The 22703-nt window shown below is 42.8% G+C and overlaps 1 protein-coding gene across 1 annotated transcript; it reads left to right on the top strand.

The window, feature by feature from the left end:
- The first annotated feature begins 508 nt into the window (after window positions 1-508).
- On the top strand, window positions 509-18553 carry dbt (dihydrolipoamide branched chain transacylase E2). Its single transcript, XM_034220696.1, is given in 12 exon segments — window positions 509-652; window positions 2195-2315; window positions 6870-6945; window positions 7348-7529; window positions 9954-10081; window positions 12743-12891; window positions 12893-12987; window positions 14801-14967; window positions 15354-15431; window positions 15659-15850; window positions 16486-16557; window positions 17211-18553. Coding segments are annotated over 12 exon segments (1473 nt in total). The 5' UTR covers window positions 509-607; the 3' UTR covers window positions 17379-18553.
- The last annotated feature ends 4150 nt before the right edge of the window (window positions 18554-22703 follow it).

A 22703-nucleotide genomic window follows, 5' to 3' on the forward strand; every position in this document is an offset into this window, starting at 1 on the left:
AAAAAGTTGTTATTAATAAACAACAATATAGTTTGAATGGGGAGTGATTTGTAAAATATCCATAAAAACAAAGTAAATCTGCTTCCAGTTCTGTTTCATCTGGGTGTTGAGAGATGTATCCATAGATCTCCTAATATTGCTCTCAAAGTGCACCAGATTGATGCTTTTAACTTCAATATTGCATGCCCCCAGACCCCCCTAGAGGAGGTGAGACCCTAACCCTACAAAATAAGATCATATTAAATGAACCTAATATATATATATTTAAAACATGATAAATAAATCTGATTAATGAATAATCCTCTGGTCCGGGTTTTTTTGTTTGATTGCTATTACACTACCAGCTAAATCTATATTTTTATATGGTCTTTTTTTTTAAACTATACTACTCTTTAGTTTTTTTTGTAATCTGTTATTGTTTTCTTTACTTTATGTATTTTAATTATTAATTGGTTCTGATTAATAATTAATGCTGCAGTTCCTCTACTGACCGCAGGGGGCAGTGTGACGTTGGTGCTGGAATCAGTCTGAACGAGAACAATATACTCCGCGCTGATTGGCTGCTGAGAGGGGAGTGCAGCTGTGACACCAGCGGTAGAGAGTAGAGATGGCGGCGGTGACCAGAGGCTCCTTCACTGTGTTCCGGCGACTGGTGAGAAACGGGGAAATAAAGAGTCATTTTTAATAATGCCATCTGTTTAAATGTGTGTTTGTGATGCTAACACCGACTGTCATCACTCCGCTAGCCGCTGGGTCAGGCAGGTTAGCCTAGCCTGTTAGCTACTGTAACTTCTGCTGCTAGCTATGATGCTAACAACGCTAACTGACTAAAATAAAAACAGAGAATCAGAATCAAGTTTATTCCCAGTTTTACACAAATATAAGGAATCTGTTTTGTTGTAGGCATAAACAACAAGAGGAAATACGTTCTGAGAGAAGGTCAAACCTATAACAACAAGTATATTTAACAAACTATTTAGCTTTCAAACTGAATAAAGACAAGTATTTACAACACATTTAAATGTACACAATAACCTACAACACCTAGTACAAAGACTACTTGAGAAAACAGTGTATTATTATATTTTAAAGTGGAGGGCTTTGCAGACAACATATCTTCAGAGAGCATAAACATGGCTCACAGAGAAATAACAGCATGGTGTTCACATGATGGGCATTCATGTCGTGCACTGTGTTTGTAGGTTGGGTACAAGTCAGCATAGTACAACAGCTGTGTTGTCTGTTAGCTGCTAACATGCTAAGTGCTGTGTTTAACCTGCAGCTTCAGTTAGCATCCTGCAGGTGAACCGGGTCACTAATGCTAACGGTCTGTGATGGAGTTTTCTGGTTAACTGCAGTAAAAGTGCTAAAAATACTCCAATGCAGATTCATCACATTACATCACATGTTAGACGCTTTTCTCCAAAGCGACTCACATACTCAACACTGAGGACAATCCCCACAGGAGCACTTTGGAGTGAAGGGTCTCAGGGACACAACGACATGCTGACTGCAGTGGGGCTTGAACCTGTGACCCCCTGACACCAACGCACAACCCACTGCACCACATTCAATACTTTATCCTGCCATGATGACATATTTTATTTGTGTTAGTGAGCCTACATAAACAAAACGTGTCATCTTTTCACTCAGAAATCACACAGAGGGAAACGCAACACCATAGATCAAAGTCACACCTGTATGCCCTGTTGCTCACACGTTAACCTGTAGTGTCTGTTTGTGCTGTTACATATATTTCACACCTTTATGAGCTGATCGGAAACCTTGAAAGTGTGAGGGGTCATTTCAAACTGTAAAGCTCTTTTGGATTATTGGATGTTAACTTTGACTTCCTTCTTCTCATCCAACAAGTCCTGCTTTCTTAGCCTTAAGTCAAAGTGTGATTAAGTTAAATGTGTATTGATTGTGCGATATCATGAAGCTAAGTGAAAGTATTCATTGTACAGTATAATGTAAAAGTATGCAGTATAATGTAAAAGTATGCAGTATAATGTAGTTGCATGGCTATTAACCACAGCCCTGTCTGCCCCTCAGCTGACGTGTAGTATCATGTATTTTTACATTCATTTATCTTGTGCCCTCAACTGAGTGAGTAGTGTATTTAAAGTACTGAGCCTACAGTTGTATGTATTTGTATTTAAAGTACTTTAAAGTAACAGAGTATTTCCCTCAGCTGAGCCTCCAGGCTCGGGGCCGGGGGGTCCGGACCTTCAGGCCTCAGCGCTCCGTGCAGACGCTCTCATTCAGGTGTGAGAGCAGCCTGCAGCGGTTCAGGATGCTGCACACTGCAACAGGTACACACACACACACACACACACACACACACACACACACACACACACACACACACACACCCCATCACCACCATCGGCGGTCACTCGTAGTCGAGTATGACTGTCCTCCTTCTTGGTCCTTGTGGGTCTTCAGGTGGGCGTAGAGGCCGATTCTGGACCCGATTGCTCGTGTGCAGTGTGGACAGGGGAATGTAGCGGTGGAGGGTTTGGGTTGGACCTGTTTGGGGGCGGCTCTCTCCTTCCTGAGTCTGCGCTTGTCTTGTGCAGCATGGCAGAGCGGCACCCTCACGGACAAGGTTTCTCCAGGTCGCCATGTCTTCCCAAGCTTTTAGGTCTATGTGGCTTCTTTAGGTTTGTTTTGATGTTATCTTACACACACACACACACACACACACACACACACACACACACACACACATACACATACACATACACATACACATACATACACACACACACACACACACACACACACACACATGGGACTGGATTTACTCCAACTTTCAGAAAACAAGCAGCATCAACTTCTACTTCCTAGTTTCACTGGAACTCTTTTGAAGTTGTTTCTGACGGCCTCTTCCAATCCACGTTGCATTCATCAGAACCACGCAGTGCGTCAGAACCACGCAGTGTGTCAGAACCACGCAGTGAGTCAGAACCACGCAGTGTGTCAGAACCACGCAGTGAGTCAGAACCACGCAGTGAGTCAGAACCACGCAGTGTGTCAGAACCACGCAGTGAGTCAGAACCACGCAGTGTGTCAGAACCACGCAGTGCGTCAGAACCACGCAGTGCGTCAGAACCACGCAGTGCGTCAGAGCCACGCAGTGAGTCAGAACCACGCAGTGAGTCAGAGCCACGCAGTGAGTCAGAACCACGCAGTGAGTCAGAACCACGCAGTGAGTCAGAACCACGCAGTGAGTCAGAACCACGCAGAGTCAGAACCACGCAGTGAGTCAGAACCACGCAGTGTGTCAGAACCACGCAGTGTGTCAGAACCACGCAGTGAGTCAGAACCACGCAGTGTGTCAAAACCACGCAGTGTGTCAGAACCACGCAGTGAGTCAGAACCACGCAGTGTGTCAAAACCACGCAGTGTGTCAGAACCACGCAGTGTGTCAAAACCACGCAGTGAGTCAGAACCACGCAGTGAGTCAGAACCACGCAGTGAGTCAGAACCACGCAGTGAGTCAGAACCACGCAGTGTGTCAGAACCACGCAGTGAGTCAGAACCACGCAGTGAGTCAGTGAGTTCAGTCGAAGCCTTTAGTTTCAATGCTATAATTAGGTGGCAGCTCGCAGGAGAGTTCATCTCATGTTTGATTTGCTTTTCATTGCAGCTCAAACTGACTCACGTTCTGAGTCTAACTTGATGTTTAGAGAGCGCTCTCAGGTTCTCTCAAAGCGCATTAGACACCTCCTTTGATCACTTCCAGAACATAGCCATCACTATTTAACACTTGCGCTCCTATTGGCTAAAGGGCGGGACTTCTCTAAGAGGTTGCCCAATCACAACAGAGCCGTCCAGCTAACCAATCAGAGCAGCTCTGGTTTCAGACAGAGGGTGAAAAGAGCTGCTGCAGCACAGACAGTAAGAGACTGATATACACCTGCACATCAGCAGGAGAGGACTCTTTAAAGTAGAGACACTACATACTGATATACACCTGAACATCAGCAGGAGAGGACTCTTTAAAGTAGAGACACTACATACTGATATACACCTGAACATCAGCAGGAGAGGACTCTTTAAAGTAGAGACACTACATACTGATATACACCTGAACATCAGCAGGAGAGGACTCTTTAAAGTAGAGACACTACATACTGATATACACCTGAACATCAGCAGGAGAGGACTCTTTAAAGTAGAGACACTACATACTGATATACACCTGAACATCAGCTGGAGAGGACTCTTTAAAGTAGAGACACTACATACTGATATACACCTGAACATCAGCAGGAGAGGACTCTTTAAAGTAGAGACTCTACATACTGATATACACCTGAACATCAGCAGGAGAGGACTCTTTAAAGTAGAGACACTACATACTGATACACACCTGAACATCAGCAGGAGAGGACTCTTTAAAGTAGAGACTCTACATACTGATATACACCTGAACATCAGCAGGAGAGGACTCTTTAAAGTAGAGACACTACATACTGATATACACCTGAACATCAGCAGGAGAGGACTCTTTAAAGTAGAGACTCTACATACTGATATACACCTGAACATCAGCAGGAGAGGACTCTTTAAAGTAGAGACACTACATACTGATATACACCTGAACATCAGCAGGAGAGGACTCTTTAAAGTAGAGACACTACATACTGATATACACCTGAACATCAGCAGGAGAGGACTCTTTAAAGTAGAGACACTACATACTGATATACACCTGAACATCAGCAGGAGAGGACTCTTTAAAGTAGAGACGCTACATACTGATATACACCTGAACATCAGCAGGAGAGGACTCTTTAAAGTAGAGACACTACATACTGATATACACCTGAACATCAGCAGGAGAGGACTCTTTAAAGTAGAGACACTACATACTGATATACACCTGAACATCAGCGGGAGAGGACTCTTTAAAGTAGAGACACTACATACTGATATACACCTGAACATCAGCAGGAGAGGACTCTTTAAAGTAGAGACACTACATACTGATATACACCTGAACATCAGCAGGAGAGGACTCTTTAAAGTAGAGACACTACATACTGATATACACCTGAACATCAGCAGGAGAGGACTCTTTAAAGTAGAGACACTACATACTGATATACACCTGAACATCAGCTGGAGAGGACTCTTTAAAGTAGAGACACTACATACTGATATACACCTGAACATCAGCAGGAGAGGACTCTTTAAAGTAGAGACTCTACATACTGATATACACCTGAACATCAGCAGGAGAGGACTCTTTAAAGTAGAGACACTACATACTGATACACACCTGAACATCAGCAGGAGAGGACTCTTTAAAGTAGAGACTCTACATACTGATATACACCTGAACATCAGCAGGAGAGGACTCTTTAAAGTAGAGACACTACATACTGATATACACCTGAACATCAGCAGGAGAGGACTCTTTAAAGTAGAGACTCTACATACTGATATACACCTGAACATCAGCAGGAGAGGACTCTTTAAAGTAGAGACACTACATACTGATATACACCTGAACATCAGCAGGAGAGGACTCTTTAAAGTAGAGACACTACATACTGATATACACCTGAACATCAGCAGGAGAGGACTCTTTAAAGTAGAGACACTACATACTGATATACACCTGAACATCAGCAGGAGAGGACTCTTTAAAGTAGAGACGCTACATACTGATATACACCTGAACATCAGCAGGAGAGGACTCTTTAAAGTAGAGACACTACATACTGATATACACCTGAACATCAGCAGGAGAGGACTCTTTAAAGTAGAGACACTACATACTGATATACACCTGAACATCAGCAGGAGAGGACTCTTTAAAGTAGAGACGCTACATACTGATATACACCTGAACATCAGCAAGAGAGGACTCTTTAAAGTAGAGACACTACATACTGATATACACCTGAACATCAGCAGGAGAGGACTCTTTAAAGTAGAGACACTACATACTGATATACACCTGAACATCAGCAGGAGAGGACTCTTTAAAGTAGAGACGCTACATACTGATATACACCTGAACATCAGCAGGAGAGGACTCTTTAAAGTAGAGACACTACACACTGATATACACCTGAACATCAGCAGGAGAGGACTCTTTAAAGTAGAGACGCTACATACTGATATACACCTGAACATCAGCAGGAGAGGACTCTTTAAAGTAGAAACACTACATACTGATATACACCTGAACATCAGCAGGAGAGGACTCTTTAAAGTAGAGACGCTACATACTGATATAAACCTGAACATCAGCAGGAGAGGACTCTTTAAAGTAGAGACACTACATACTGACATAAACCTGAACATCAGCAGGAGAGGACTCTTTAAAGTAGAGACACTACATACTGATATACACCTGAACATCAGCAGGAGAGGACTCTTTAAAGTAGAGACACTACATACTGATATACACCTGAACATCAGCAGGAGAGGACTCTTTAAAGTAGAGACACTACATACTGATATACACCTGAACATCAGCAGGAGAGGACTCTTTAAAGTAGAGACGCTACATACTGATATACACCTGAACATCAGGCTTGTTTGAGGGGGGGGGTCTCAAACAAGCCTGATCAGTCCTCTTTCACACTGTGACCTCTGACCTCAGGATCCTTCAGTTCGGCTCTGTCAGGTTTCAGGAAGCTCCTTTTATTATTCACACATCCTGAAACTAAACACAGAGCCAGGTCAAAGACGTCTGCTGCTCTTCTTCCTGTTCGGATGGTTTTATAACGGCCTCAGAATCCAGACGAACCAGTTTCATCAAACAGGGTTCACAACAATGGAGTCCAACAGGAAGTCCTTCATTTGAAACCTGGATGAGACTAACTCTTGTTTGTTCCCTGCAGCGAGTCGAGGGCCGATCGTTCAGTTCAAGCTGTCCGACATCGGGGAGGGCATCATGGAGGTGACGGTGAAGGAGTGGTGCGCTACACTTTATTCATAGCACTTACTCTTTCAACAGCAGTTCCACACAAACACACAGAACAGCTGCACGGCATTACTGTGAGCACACCTGGCTCCTTGTAATACTGTTAACCTACACAGCTCTCCACTTTCAATTAGTATTTGTCACATTTTTACTATTGTTTTGTGTATTTCTGATTTGTTTAAATATGTATTCCGTCTTTATAAGTACATACAAATCTTTAGAAACAAACCCAAAGATAACGAATGTCTAGAAAAGGCTATAGTGATGATCTGAGGAGGTTTTATGGAGATAATAGATCTCTATAAGGCAAGGCAAGTTTATTTGACAGCAATGAAAAACATTTAGTGTAAGTAAAGGTTTGATATTGACCTGTAGTGGCTGTCTGTGTCCCTCAGGTACGTGAAGGAGGGCGATAAGGTGTCTCAGTTCGACAGTATCTGCGAGGTGCAGAGCGACAAGGCGTCCGTCACCATCACCAGCCGCTACGACGGAGTCATCACGAGGCTTTACCACGAGGTGGACGCCACGGCGCTGGTTGGGAAACCTCTGGTGGACATCGAGACCGAGTCCAGCAACGGTGAGCAGAACAGAGAAGTACTGCAGGACAAGTACTGCAGGACAAGTACTGCAGGACAAGTACTGCAGGACAAGTACTGCAGGACAAGTACTGCAGGACAAGTACTGCAGGACAAGTACTGCAGGACAAGTACTGCAGGATAAGTACTGAAGGACAAGTACTGCAGGATAAGTACTGAAGGACAAGTACTGCAGGACAAGTACTGCAGGACAAGTACTGCAGGACAAGTACTGCAGGATAAGTACTGAAGGACAAGTACTGAAGGACAAGTACTGAAGGACAAGTACTGAAGGACAAGTACTGAAGGACAAGTACTGAAGGACAAGTACTGAAGGACAAGTACTGCAGGACAAGTACTGCAGGACAAGTACTGAAGGTTTAATATATATACTGCTGATGCTAACGCTGCCTGTGATCAGAGGTCAGAATCCCTTTAACCCACAGAGGGGACATGTAGCAGAGAAGAGACACAGACAGCTTCATGTTACCTAAGAAAGGTGGTAGAAGTATTCAGATCGTGTACTAGAGTAAAAGTAGAAGTATTCAGATCGTGTACTAGAGTAAAAGTAGAAGTACTCAGATCTTGTTCTTGAGTGAAAGTAGAAGTACTCAGATCGTGTACTAGAGTAAAAGTAGAAGTACTCAGATGTTGTACTTGAGTAAAAGTAGAAGTACTCAGATCCTGTACTTGAGTAAAAGTAGAAGTACTCAGATCTTGTTCTTGAGTGAAAGTAGAAGTACTCAGATCTTGTACTTGAGTAAAAGTAGAAGTACTCAGATCTTGTACTTGAGTAAAAGTAGAAGTACTCAGATCTTGTACTTGAGTAAAAGTAGAAGTACTCAGATCTTGTACTTGAGTGAAAGTAGAAGTACTCAGATCTTGTAGTAAAAGTAGAAGTACTCAGATCTTGTACTTGAGTAAAAGTAGAAGTACTCAGATATTGTAGTAAAAGTAGAAGTACTCAGATCTTGTACTTGAGTAAAAGTAGAAGTACTCAGAACTTGTACTTGAGTAAAAGTAGAAGTACTCAGATCTTGTACTTGAGTAAAAGTAGAAGTACTCAGAACTTGTACTTGAGTAAAAGTAGAAGTACTCATGTCTTGTACTTGAGTAAAAGTAGAAGTACTCAGATATTGTAGTAAAAGTAGAAGTACTCAGATCTTGTACTTGAGTAAAAGTAAAAGTACTCAGAACTTGTACTTGAGTAAAAGTAGAAGTACTCAGATCTTGTACTTGAGTGAAAGTAGAAGTACTCAGATATTGTAGTAAAAGTAGAAGTACTCAGATCTTGTACTTGAGTAAAAGTAGAAGTACTCAGAACTTGTACTTGAGTAAAAGTAGAAGTACTCAGATCTTGTAGTAAAAGTAGAAGTACTCAGATCTTGTACTTGAGTAAAAGTAGAAGTACTCAGATCTTGTACTTGAGTGAAAGTAGAAGTACTCAGATATTGTAGTAAAAGTAGAAGTACTCAGATCTTGTACTTGAGTAAAAGTAGAAGTACTCAGAACTTGTACTTGAGTAAAAGTAGAAGTACTCAGATCTTGTACTTGAGTAAAAGTAGAAGTACTCAGAACTTGTACTTGAGTAAAAGTAGAAGTACTCATGTCTTGTACTTGAGTAAAAGTAGAAGTACTCAGAACTTGTACTTGAGTAAAAGTAGAAATACTCATGTCTTGTACTTGAGTAGAAGTAGAAGTACTCAGAACTTGTACTTGAGTAAAAGTAGAAGTACTCAGATCTTGTACTTGAGTAAAAGTAGAAGTTCTCAGAACTTGTACTTGAGTAAAAGTAGAAGTACTCATGTCTTGTACTTGAGTAAAAGTAGAAGTACTCAGAACTTGTACTTGAGTAAAAGTAGAAGTACTCATGTCTTGTACTTGAGTAAAAGTAGAAGTACTCAGAACTTGTACTTGAGTAAAAGTAGAAGTACTCATGTCTTGTACTTTAGTAAAAGTAGAAGTACCAGAGTGTAGGAATACTCTGTTACAGTAAAAGTCCTCATTCAAAATGTTCCTCAAGTGAAAGTAGAAAAGTATTCTCATCAAAATATAGTGAAAGACAGTGAAAGTAGTCGTTGTGCAGATTGGTCCATTTCAGAATAATATATATGATATGTTTTATAATGATTGATCATGAAAGTGTTCTCAAAGCTGGTGAAGGTGCAGCTAGTTTGAAGTACTTTGTGTACTGCAGGGTAGCTGGAGGATTTACTCCAGGTGGAACTAAAGTCTGATTCAACACTTGATTAGATTTCACATCATTCATCTGTGAAGTAACTGAAGGTATTAAATACATGTAGTGCAGTAAAAGTACACCATGTACCTCTGAACTGTGATGGAGTAGAAGTATGAAGTAAAATGGAAATACTCAAGTAAAGAGGCGTATCTCAAAACTGACTTTGCTGGTGTGTCTGATTGGTCAGAGGTGATCCCGGAGGAGGACGTAGTGGAGACGCCGGCCATGGCTCGAGAGGAGCACACCCACCAGGAGATCAAAGGTCACAAGACGCAGGCGACCCCCGCGGTGCGCCGCCTCGCCATGGAGAACAACGTGAGTCCTGCTCCTGCACGCCTCGTCAGAAAATAATAATATAAAAACCATCCGAACAGCAGCAGACATTTTTAATCTGACAGTTTGCAGTGTTTAGTTCCAGGATGTGTAAAAGAAGAAACTTGTGAACACAAAAATGAGTTTTATGTATAACTTGCTGGATTCCTGAAACCTGACGGATCTGATCTGAAGGATCTCCTTGCTTTAAAGGTCCCATATTCTGCAAAATCCTCTTCTTCATGTCTCTTCCACATCAACATGTGTCCCCTCTTCTTCATGTCTCTTCTACATCAACATGTGTCCCCTCTTCTTCATGTCTCTTCCACATCAACATGTGTCCCCTCTTCTTCATGTCTCTTCCACATCAACATGTGTCCCCTCTTCCTCATGTCTCTTCCACATCAACATGTGTCCCCTCTTCTCCATGTCTCTTCCACATCAACATGTGTCCCCTCTTCTTCATGTCTCTTCCACATCAACATGTGTCCCCTCTTCTTCATGTCTCTTCCACATCAACATGTGTCCCCTCTTCTCCATGTCTCTTCCACATCAACATGTGTCCCCTCTTCTTCATGTCTCTTCCACATCAACATGTGTCCCCTCTTCTTCATGTCTCTTCCACATCAACATGTGTCCCCTCTTCTTCATGTCTCTTCCACATCAACATGTGTCCCCTCTTCTTCATGTCTCTTCCACATCAACATGTGTCCCCTCTTCTTCATGTCTCTTCCACATCAACATGTGTCCCCTCTTCTTCATGTCCTCTTCTACATCAACATGTGTCCCCTCTTCTTCATGTCTCTTCCACATCAACATGTGTCCCCTCTTCTTCATGTCTCTTCTACATCAACATGTGGCCCCCTCTTCTTCATGTCTCTTCCACATCAACATGTGTCCCCTCTTCTTCATGTCTCTTCTACATCAACATGTGTCCCCTCTTCTTCATGTCTCTTCCACATCAACATGTGTCCCCTCTTCTTCATGTCTCTTCCACATCAACATGTGTCCCCTCTTCTTCATGTCTCTTCTACATCAACATGTGTCCCCTCTTCTTCATGTCTCTTCTACATCAACATGTGTCCCCCTCTTCTCCATGTCTCTTCTACATCAACATGTGTCCCCTCTTCTTCATGTCTCTTCTACATCAACATGTGTCCCCTCTTCTTCATGTCTCTTCTACATCAACATGTGTCCCCTCTTCTTCATGTCTCTTCTACATCAACATGTGTCCCTCTTCTTCATGTCTCTTCTACATCAACATGTGTCCCCTCTTCTTCATGTCTCTTCTACATCAACATGTGTCCCCTCTTCTTCCATGTCTCTTCTACATCAACATGTGTCCCCTCTTCTTCAATGTCTCTTCTACATCAACATGTGTCCCCTCTTCTTCATGTCTCTTCTACATCAACATGTGTCCCCTCTTCTTCATGTCTCTTCTACATCAACATGTGTCCCCTCTTCTTCATGTCTCTTCTACATCAACATGTGTCCCCTCTTCTTCATGTCTCTTCTACATCAACATGTGTCCCCTCTTCTTCATGTCTCTTCTACATCAACATGTGTCCCCTCTTCTTCATGTCTCTTCTACATCAACATGTGTCCCCTCTTCTTCATGTCTCTTCTACATCAACATGTGTCCCCTCTTCTTCATGTCTCTTCTACATCAACATGTGTCCCCTCTTCTTCATGTCTCTTCTACATCAAACACGTTGTCCCCTCTTCTTCATGTCTCTTCTACATCAACATGTGCCCCCTCTTCTTCATGTCTCTTCTACATCAACACGTGTCCCCTCTTCTTCATGTCTCTTCTACATCAACATGTGTCCCCTCTTCTTCATGTCTCTTCTACATCAACATGTGTCCCCTCTTCTCCATGTCTCTTCTCTACATCACATGTGTCCCCTCTTCTTCATGTCTCTTCTACATCAACATGTTGTCCTCTCTTCTTCATGTCTCTTACTACATCAACATGTGTCCCCTCTTTCTTCATGTCTCTTCTACATCAACATGTGTCCCCTCTTCTTCATGTCTCTTCTACATCAACATGTGTCCCCTCTCTCCATGTTCTTCTACATCAACATGTGTCCCCTCTTCTCATGTCTCTTCTACATCAACATGTGTCCCCTCTTCTTCATGTCTCTTCTACATCAACATGTGTCCCCTCTGTGGAAAGAGACTCTGAAAGTTTCAGGAACAAAGATTCTCTCTCTTTTTGATCCATTTCTATAAAAACCTGTCTGAAAATGAGCTGATCAGATTTTGGCCACTTTATGATGTCATAACGATGTGTTGTCTTGTGTAACCATTAGCCAATCAGCAACCAAGGTACCCCCCCCCCCCCCCCCTTATCACCTGAATCACCAAATGTCTCTCAGAGGGGCGTGGGGAGGGGCTCCTTATTTTCATATAAAGTAACAGACAGAGAATCAGCACTTTGGAAACAGGGCTGAAACAGAGAGGGTTATGGGTAATGCTGCAATTATCTGTTTGGTGTTTCAGCCAATCAGAGACAGGCTCTGGATATATCTGAGACCTGTGATATATTGTTGCTGCAGCACCTCTTTTCACCCTCTGTCTGAAACCAGAGCCTCTGTTGTGATTGGTCAACCAGTTTAGAGATGTCCCGCCCCTTATCCTCTCACTCTGCCCCCCCCCCCTCAGATTAAGCTCAGTGAGGTTGTTGGGACGGGTCGTGACGGACGGATCCTGAAGGAAGACATCTTGAACTTCCTGGCGAAGCAGACGGGCGCCATCATCCCCACAACGATGTTCCAGGAGATCCAGCCTCCCCCCCCTGCTGTGACGGCCCCCCCCCAGCCCCCCCGCAGCAAAACCCGCCCTCCCCATCCCGGCAGCCATCCCCAGACCCGTGTTCACCGGGAAGGACGTCACGGAGCCGCTCAAAGGTCAGAGACTCACCTGTGCATCTACCTCATCATTCAATTCAAAGGTGTTATCATCAGATGCTCAGCAGCTACAGAGCAGACATGGCAATGACATTCCTGCAATGACCTGAGCTCCTCCAACAACGCAACATATATAATAACATACAAATAAAAAATAATGCAAGAAGTCTATACATGTCAATAGAATGTGATGTGTGTTAGGGATTAATTCTGTCTTTACTCCTAGACATTTAACCTTATTCGGTGTGTTGACATTTACGACCATCCCTGCTTCTAATCTCCCGTAAGGAATGTGTTAATGCAGTCGTATGTTGATACTACCAGGTTTTATGGCCTGACCTGGCGGGCACAGGGGGGTTTACAACTGTGAGAACGCTGGCTTTCTAAGCTCCACAGATGTGAGAGACATCTCCTGTGTCTGCAGATGTTTACGCCCATCCCCAATATGTGGATTTGACTCTCTGTAAACTAGTTACAGGGTCTACCAATATGCGCGGCTGATCAGATTTGACATGGCAAACCACCCGTGCAGTCAGAAGCTTTGACTGTGACTTGTGATGTGAATTTCTCCGGTCGATGCTTGCATTAAAGATCCGTGTTTGACATCAGAACTCCTGCTCGTCCCGTGTCTCCTTCATGAGTCGGTGACTCCCACTGCATTGCTAAACAGAAGTTTCCTCCACAATGTGTACAAGAACAGAATGTGACATTAAATACGGTTTATTGCGGTGATAAATATTTATATAAATTAGTATATAAATACTTTATCATCAGAACACAAGATGAGATGTACCACCTGATGGAGAAATCAAACAACACAACCGTGTAGAGATAAAGTACCCTGTTTACCATGGGTCGGCAACAGGCGGCCCACGGGCCATTGTTGGCCCGACAACATTAATATTTGGCCCGGAAAATTAGCTTTGTTTTGAAAGAAAAGTTTTGGCTCATCGGACATTTATGAGAGAAAATCCCTAATGTCCGAGTGCAAGTGAATGCAGCACAAGACGCGAGCCTGCAACCCCTCCCCCGACCCTGGCGAGAGCATGGAAATGTGATTGGCGGCGATTTCATTTGAACGGGACGGTGACAGAGAAGAGACTGTCAGTGTGGCTGCACTCAGCATTGAATCAAAACGCTCTAAAGCTTTAGATCTTAATCAGTTTGTGAGGCGTGTTGCTGAACAAGATGGTAATCGCCTTATGGGCAACTTCATGCTCTGCTCACGGATGACTCGATGAGCATAACAAACTGTTAAGATGATGACCTTACGTGTGTAAATATATATTTTCTTTGTGGGGTTCTGCCCCCAAAAAACAGTTGTCAGTCCTGAGAAAGTCAAATAAGACGGTGTGTAAAACTTCACTGCCCAGCCAACAGAAAGTAACCACTTTGATTTAACGAGGCCAGTAGGCAAGGGCTTTCCACTGGGTCATAACTGCAGCCATTTTAACAATCAATTACTTAAATTAGCCTTTGATTATGTTCTGGCCCGCCATCTAGTGGCTCAAAAATGTTTTGGCCCAAGGCTAAACTTACTTGCCGACCCCTGCTGTATACTAATATATTTCCTAGGTTTCCACTGTGCGGTGGTACACACAATTGATTTATTTTATTTCTACTATATTTTATTGTATTTACTTGCTCTATTTGATCTGTGTTATTGTGTTGCTCTGTTGGAGGAGCCTGTGACCTCAGACGTTCATTGTCATATCTAAACTGTAGCTATGTACACATTACAATAAAAGCCTTGAATCTTGAGTGTATATATAAATGTACATATTTATATATAGTTATATTAATGTATTCCCAGGTTTCCACCGTGCGATGGTGCGCACAATGACGGCGGCGCTGCGGATCCCTCACTTCGGCTACTGTGACGAGGTGGAGCTGAGCCGGCTGGCAGCGCTGAGGAAGGAGCTGAAGCCTCTGTGTGAGAGTCGGGGCGTCAGACTCAGCTTCATGCCCTTCTTCATCAAGGTGACTTCACTCTGGCTTCCATAACGTTTAGAATCCATTTTAAAGACCTACTTGTTCTCCCGTGCTTTTGCACAACACGTATAAGAGTTGTCCGTCTTTGCTTTTAAATTGGGGTTTTTACATCGTGTACGAGAGTTTTCAGTCCGTGGCTATAAGTTCGGTTTCATTGTCTCGTGCTTTTGACATTTGTTTTTCGTCCTATCGGTTTTGTCTGAATGTATTTATGCTGCTTTTTATATATTTATCGATGTCCAGCACTTTGGTCAACTCTGTTGTTTTTAAATGTGCTATATAAATAAAGTTGAATTGGAAGGTACTCCTCTCCTCAAAGCTGATTGGTTAAAGTGGTGTGTGTTGGTGCTAACGCTGCGCTCTGATTGGTACAGGCTGCCTCCCTCGGCCTGCTTCACTTCCCCGTCCTCAACGCGTCGCTGGACGAGGGCTGCCAGAACATCACCTACAAGGTACGCACTCCTATCTATCATGCTCCTGCAGCAGGGTCATTATATACTCTATTATATACTCTATTATATACTTAATCATTTATTTATTATTTATCTTTTATTCATGTGTTACTAAATATTGTTTTATTGGCTCTATCACCCTTTTATATTTATTTAATTATTATTATTTTTATTTTTTTATTGTTAGCTCCAGTTTTACATCAGGTTTAATATTTATATATTTACAGGCGTCTCACAACATCGGGCTGGCGATGGACACGAGTCAGGGTCTGCTGGTTCCCAACGTGAAGAACGTGCAGCTGCTCAGCGTCTTCGAGATCGCTCAGGAGTTGAACCGGCTGCAGGCGCTCGGTACCGCCGGACAGCTGGGAACCAACGAGCTCACCGGAGGAACCTTCACTCTGTCCAACATCGGATCGGTGAGTACAGGAACCTTTACAGAACCTGCTGCAGATCTGATGGGTTCCCTGTTGTTGGGAGAATCCTGAGTGTCCTCTTCCAACTTGAGAGTAACGTGATAACAAAGGTATCAACTGCAGCTGTGAACATGACAGGATGTGTGATTACCTAGAAGAGCATCAGGACTGTTTGAGGCAGATGATAGCTATGTGATAAACATGATGATTCAGCCTCTATGGAGAGAGACATCAAGCATGCTCATTTCTGACGTGGAGCTAATCTGAAGTAAACATTGAATACTGCTTTCTATTCCTCCATCTTGTGACTGAGTAACTCCCTCTCTTGGATATCAGCATGTGAAGGACACTGTTCAGGAACTAGTTGATGCTCTGTATGTGATGACTCCTTCCATTCTGGAGAGGGTCAGAATTCTTGGAGATTTTGAGAAAGTCAGAATTTTTTTTTAAAAGTCAGAATTCTTTGAAAAAAAAACATTTTGAGAAAAAGTAAATTTTTTGAAAAAAGTCATAATTTGGAGATTTTGAGAAAAAGTCATAATTTGGAGATTTTGAGAAAAAAATCAACATTTTGAGAAAAAGTCAACATTGTGAGAGCCGGGGACCAGTGATGTTTTTCTAACACTTGTGTTTTACAGATCGGAGGAACATACGCCAAACCCGTCATTCTTCCTCCAGAAGTGGCCATCGGAGCGCTGGGAAAAATCCAGGTGGGTCTCAAACATTCCCAGGAAATCAAATATTCAAAGGTTCACCATTGTTGCTTTGATAAAATATTTAAAACATTAGATTAAACCAACAATTGGAAATCAATCAAGGACATTTCATACATAGATTATTGGGAGAATAATTCTGAGTTATTCACTTAACGTAGAATGGCAACAAAACAGAGGTCCTAATACAGAGCCCTGTGGTACACTGCTGTTTTAATGTATAATGCTATTTTATTTCTATTTGAGATATTTACATTTTGGATTTTTTAATTTCTCTATTGTACAATGCCATGTCCCTTTATGCTGATGCAACGCAAACATTTCCCTAATAAAGTACATCAAAATATATTTAATAAAAATGTTAAAGTTGACAGAGAAGAGCAACATTTATGAACCTAATTTAAAAAAAACTGCTCAGTAAAATGAATGATATAATTAAATATATAAATCCTGTAAAAAATGTATATCTAATTAATAATAATTTGTTCTATTAAGAGGCGCCTTTCAAAACTCCCAAGGACACCTTACAATTCATAAAATATATTAATCTAATTTAAAATAAACTGCTCAGTAAAATGAAATGTATAATACAATAAAAAAATCCTTGAAAAAAGATTGAAATCTAATTAAAAAGTTTCTAATTTCCTCAGGTGCTGCCCCGGTTCGATGCCGGCGGCCAGGTGGTCCCGGCTCACATCATGAACGTCAGCTGGTCGGCGGATCACCGCATCATTGACGGCGCCACCATGAGCCGGTTCTCCAACCTGTGGAAGGAGTACCTGGAGAACCCGGCCGCCATGGTGCTGGACCTCAAATAAAACATAGAGCATTATTTCCCATCGGCCCCGGTGGCGTCTCCTCCTCCTCCTCGCACCGCCTCGCCTCACCTTCCTGTCCGAGGCCTTCCTGTGCACTTGTTTCCTTGTTGCCTTTGAGCAAGGCGCCGTGGGGGAGGGGCGTGTCGTTCATGATGACGACCAATCACACACAGCCGGGGGTTAAAATCTGACCGTTAGCCGATTTTAGCATCAAACAGACGATTTCAACACTAACACACTCAGGGGGAATTCACAAAGGAGGCTAGGCTAATGCTAGGCTAATGCTAAGCTAACTGCTCTACTCCTGTGAAATTTACACGGATTACAATTTGGAAATATGCAGCTCTTTATCTCTCTTGCAAAAACAGTTCAATTCACACAGTAACAGACTTACATGTGTGTGTGTATAAACGTTAACATACATGTAAAATATGAAGGTTGGTCTGACCCTGACGGCAGTGATTGTAGCAGGTGACGCTCAAACTCTATTATTATGGGATGCAGTGACGGTTGAGTCATATGAGATGTACATTTATGAAAGCTCCCTTGCATATCAGTTTCTAATATATCATTCAAAAATACATAGAAATAGGAAATAAAGTAATTTATCTGTTTTTACAAATCCTGGTCTTCCTTTTCCAATCAGCAATAATTCATGTTAAATGTCTTTTTGATGCAGAGTTATGTGTGTTTGCGCTCTAATATTAATTTCTTTATCTCATGTGAAGCGTAGCACGGCCGCAGCCTCTCCTTGTGAATTCCCCTCTCCGTTTCTTTTGAGTGTTTCTGTACATTTATAACAAATCATGTTTTTATCAGTGCTGGGTTTTCCCTCTACTTCAGATACTGTAAATAATGCACCTGTTGTCCTCTGCTGTGTGTGATGCAGACTGTTACAGAGATATATATAATATACATATATATTATATATCTGGTTAGACGTATCAGCAGCGGACCTGTCTCTCTTCCTGGCTGTCCCGGTGGCTGCTGGGTAAAAAGCACATCGTCTGTGTTCAAAAAAACTTTTCCTGTTTTCTGTGTTTTTAGCTAAATGTAAAAAACAACTAACTTAGGGTTATTTTTTCTATATTTGTTTGGGTGCGTGTAGATTATTATACTAATGCAGTGTTTACCTGGTGAAGAACTTTGAATAAAGCTGAAGTGCACAAACTGAACGACTAAATGACTGTTTCACATTACATGTCACTTGTTAGACGCCTTTATCCAAAGCGACTCACATACTCAACACTGTGGACAATCCCCTCAGGGACACAACGACATGCTGACTGCAGTGGGGTTTGAACTTGCTATCCTCTGATTCGAAGAACACCGCACTAACCCACTAAGCCACAGCCTCCCTTTTTTTACTTTGATGGTGTCTGTGAGAGGTCATCTTCTCCTGTAGTGTGTTCTTTAGGTGTTAGTGCATGTAAATGGTCTGCACGGAGATTTTGAGAAAGTCAGAATGAGATTTTCTGAAAAAAGCCAACATTTTTAGACAAAACTCAGTATTTTGTACATGCCTCCATCTTGTGACTGTGTAACTCCCTCTCTTGGATATCAGCATGTGAAGGACACTGTTCAGGAACTACTTGATGCTCTGTGTAATGGCATGTTCCAATGTCCTATATATTTGCCATTACTTTCACAGGAGGTTTTTATAGTGATCCTGACGCAGACACGAACAGATGGATTTCCCGGTCTTTTGCTGCAGTTTAGAATGATGGTTTATTTTGCATTTACATACCAAGGTTTTATTACACTGTCAATGATTGTGGTATGAGCATCTGCTGGGCTAGTGCCGTTCTGCCATTCTGTTCTTGCTGGTGGAGTCGGTATGCTATTCCTCCTGTGTTCACGTCATTTACGTCACCTGTGACTGGTTTTATACACCTGGTGCAGCTAAACCCCGCCACCAAGTGTTCAAAAATAGTATTGTAGTATACATATAAATAAAGTTAACTGACATAACAACAACACCCCTACATGGCTATATGCTCTGTATGTGATGACTTCTTCCATTCTTGAGAGGATCACAAATACATGGATCCTGAGATTGAAGCTCAAGCCGGGGACGAGGGAGATTTTTCTAACAGTGTATTTTCTCCTCTGTGTCAGCATGGGTGTTAATTTATCCTCCTGGACGTCATCCTCACCACCGTCCTCTTCACACACGGCTCTCACTGGAGCGTCTTCAGGGAGGAGGCGCTGAACTTTGACCTCCTGAGCTCGGTGTTGGACCTGTGGGGGTGCTGCTCCGGGCCCCCCTGCTGCTGGAAGCCTGCGTCGGGGTGTCCTGGAACAAACAAGATGGCCCCCGAGGGTCTCCACACCCCACTCTCCACCCCCGTGCTGCACCTCTGCGCGAAGGTGATGATGACGAGGCAGAGGCTCTGCCTCGTCATCATCACCTTCGCGCTGGCCAAGATGCTGATGCTGTCAGAGCAGGTGCCGCTAACCCAGGTAAACACAGAGAACATAGAAACTGCCGGATGCTAACTTATCTCTTATCATGCAAAAATGCCCTTTCTGATGTCTCTTCTACATCACAGTGTGTCCCCGGTGTGTCAGGAGACTCTCAACGTGATGTCTTCTCTACATCACCATGTGTCCCCGGTGTGTCAGGAGACTCTCAAAGTGTCAGAAATAAACCCCTCTCTCTTCTCCTCTGTACCCACATCTCTAAAAACGGGGGAACAACGGAGCTGATCCAGATTTGCTGCGTCATGACGACATTACGAAAATGTGGGCGGGCTTTACCCCCACGGGCCAATCAGAAAGGTTGCTCTCAGAAACAATGAGACGTGTTCTGGAAGTAACATGGTCTGTGTTTACATTAGCATGCTAACACTCAGAGCTAACCTGTACTGGAGAGAGTGTGTGTGAAGAAGCAGGAAATCAAAAGGAAGTCACCTTGTGGTAAACCTGAGAGAGAGAAAGAGTTTGAGCTCCATCCTGTTTCAAAGAGGATCCTTGATGTGGTTTGGAACATGATGTGGAGTTTCATCACGGCAGCATTTAGCTGAGAATCTGCTGGGAGAATTTTGAGCAGGCATTAGCTCCCCCTCCTCTTTTTTATTATATATTTTTAACGCTAAGGACCCACAATCAGAGCTTCTCTATTATGGCGCGTTTCCACTGCAGCGGGTAGCTCGCTTTAAGCGTGCCGAGCCGTGCGGGCCCGTTTTTGGTTGCGTTTCCACTTGGCCTAGTTTTGGCCCGGGGCTACTTTTTCACCTTTTTTCTGGCCCGACTAAATCGTGGTTCTAGGGCCAGGAACAACCAGACTGAGTCGGGCTGAGTATGCTAAACTAGAGAGAAAATCGCTGGCAAGGGGGCTAGAACTACAACAAGATGAACATATTTGACCGTGATTTAATTGTAATACACGTTTCTAAATGATGCCGAAGTAACAACATACTGATACCGGTTAGTAAAAACCATGAATTAATGCTTTGACAAGTCTGCAGACAGACGGCAGAGAAACACCTTTTAGAATGCGTGTTTTCTGAATGGAGATTGGCTAAGCTAACGTTATATATGCTCCGACCGTCCACACTCACAACAACGGCCTACAGACATAAATAAAGCAGCGACTGTATTCGCCATGACACAGGCAGTCTGTGGTTTGTACTTGTTTAACTCTAGTTTCTGAACAGATATGAGGAGCTGTGAGCTCTGAGTGCTAACATCTAACGGCTGTGTTGTTTTTTGGGGCGCTCATTGAAGATGACGTCACGGCTCCGCCTACACTGCGTTACTATATTAACTGCCCCAGTTCCTAAACTGTAATGGAAGCGCAGCATTAAAGTGAGCCGGGCCTAATAAGGCCTAACCAAACCGAGCGAGGCCGAGCGAGGCCTGCAGTGGAAACGCGCCATAACAGGCTGAAATAGAGGGATTTGAGGCTATGTGTGATCTGATTGGTACACTTCATACCACGCTTACGTCGAGGCGGGGGCAGGATCAACTCCTGAACAACAACAAAAAGCTGGCGTTTTATCCAGTTTCATGACGCAAACGATGACGCAATGACGCAGCACCAATCGGACTCTGGGAGGTGTGAAAAGAGCCGGAGCTAAACCGAAGAACTGGTTCTGAACCTGAAAAGCTCTAGCAGGGAGCTTGAACCGGAGTTGCGTTGGTGTGAATGAGGTAATAGACATGTTTTCTATACATTTGTATATATCCTGTGGGTAATGTCCGCAGTAATGACTCTTACATGTCTAATATGTGTAATGTGTACTTGTAAAGCGCTTTGAGCACCTGTAAAAGCGCTCTAATAAAAAATGTAATGCATTATTATTATTATATCTGAGACCTATAATAAATGCCTAGAATTAGTATAATAGGAGACCTTTATATATGTTGGACAATAAGCATAAGTTGCATTAATTAGCATTAGTTAACATTTTCCGATTTGGACAATTCTGATGTTGTTTTGGAGGTTATTGAGGATGTTGAATCCATTTCTGACATTTTCAGGATCCAAAATGTCAGTTTTGAGTCCCCTAAAACGTAAAAATGTATCAAAATCAGCCCACCCGGAGTACAAATATGTCCACCAGCTTCCCTGGCTCCTGAGCCTCATCTGTCATACTGATACGTCTTGTTTTATGTATTCTTTCTCATGTGTACTATCTGTGTTTCTGTCTTATTCTGTTGCTGCTATAACACCTGAATTTCCCTACGGGTATCAATGAAAGTCCATTTGATCTCATCTTATCTTTCCAGCAGCCCTGGTTTCTAAGGCTCATCTGCTCGTGGTGCTGAGTCCAGACAGAAGCAGCAGAAGGGGATGTGAGGCAAGTTTACAATCACTCTGCACTTCTGGTTAGACGATAACTGCATTTCATTGTCTTAGTACTTCAAAAGATTCAAGATTCAAGGCTTTTATTGTCGTGTACATAGCTACAGTTTAGTTATGTCGATGAAAGTCTGAGGTCCCAGGCTCCTCCAACAGAGCAACACAATACAACAGATAGAATAGTGCAAGTAATACAATAAAATAGAATAGAAGTAGTGATACATAATTTGTGAGTTGCAAACAGATGAATGTTATGGATGTTCTTAGTTCAGGTCAGTGTCGTCGCCGAAAGCCCCGAATGTTTTTTCCGTAGCCCCGGACAATTCTCCCTCAATAATATAATACATGAACCGTGCTTTACCTGAACCTCATCATGACACTAGAGAGGACGGCAGGACTGTAATTTCCCGCGTTCAGTGAATGCAATTATTATGTAAAAGAGTATTTCCAAGGCACACGTTTATATGATCATTATAGTTATAAAGAAATAAGAGAATAAATGAAAAACAGGTATGAAA

Source organism: Gymnodraco acuticeps, unplaced genomic scaffold (genome assembly GCF_902827175.1).
Source record: "Gymnodraco acuticeps unplaced genomic scaffold, fGymAcu1.1, whole genome shotgun sequence".
In the NCBI taxonomy this organism is placed as follows: domain Eukaryota; kingdom Metazoa; phylum Chordata; class Actinopteri; order Perciformes; family Bathydraconidae; genus Gymnodraco; species Gymnodraco acuticeps.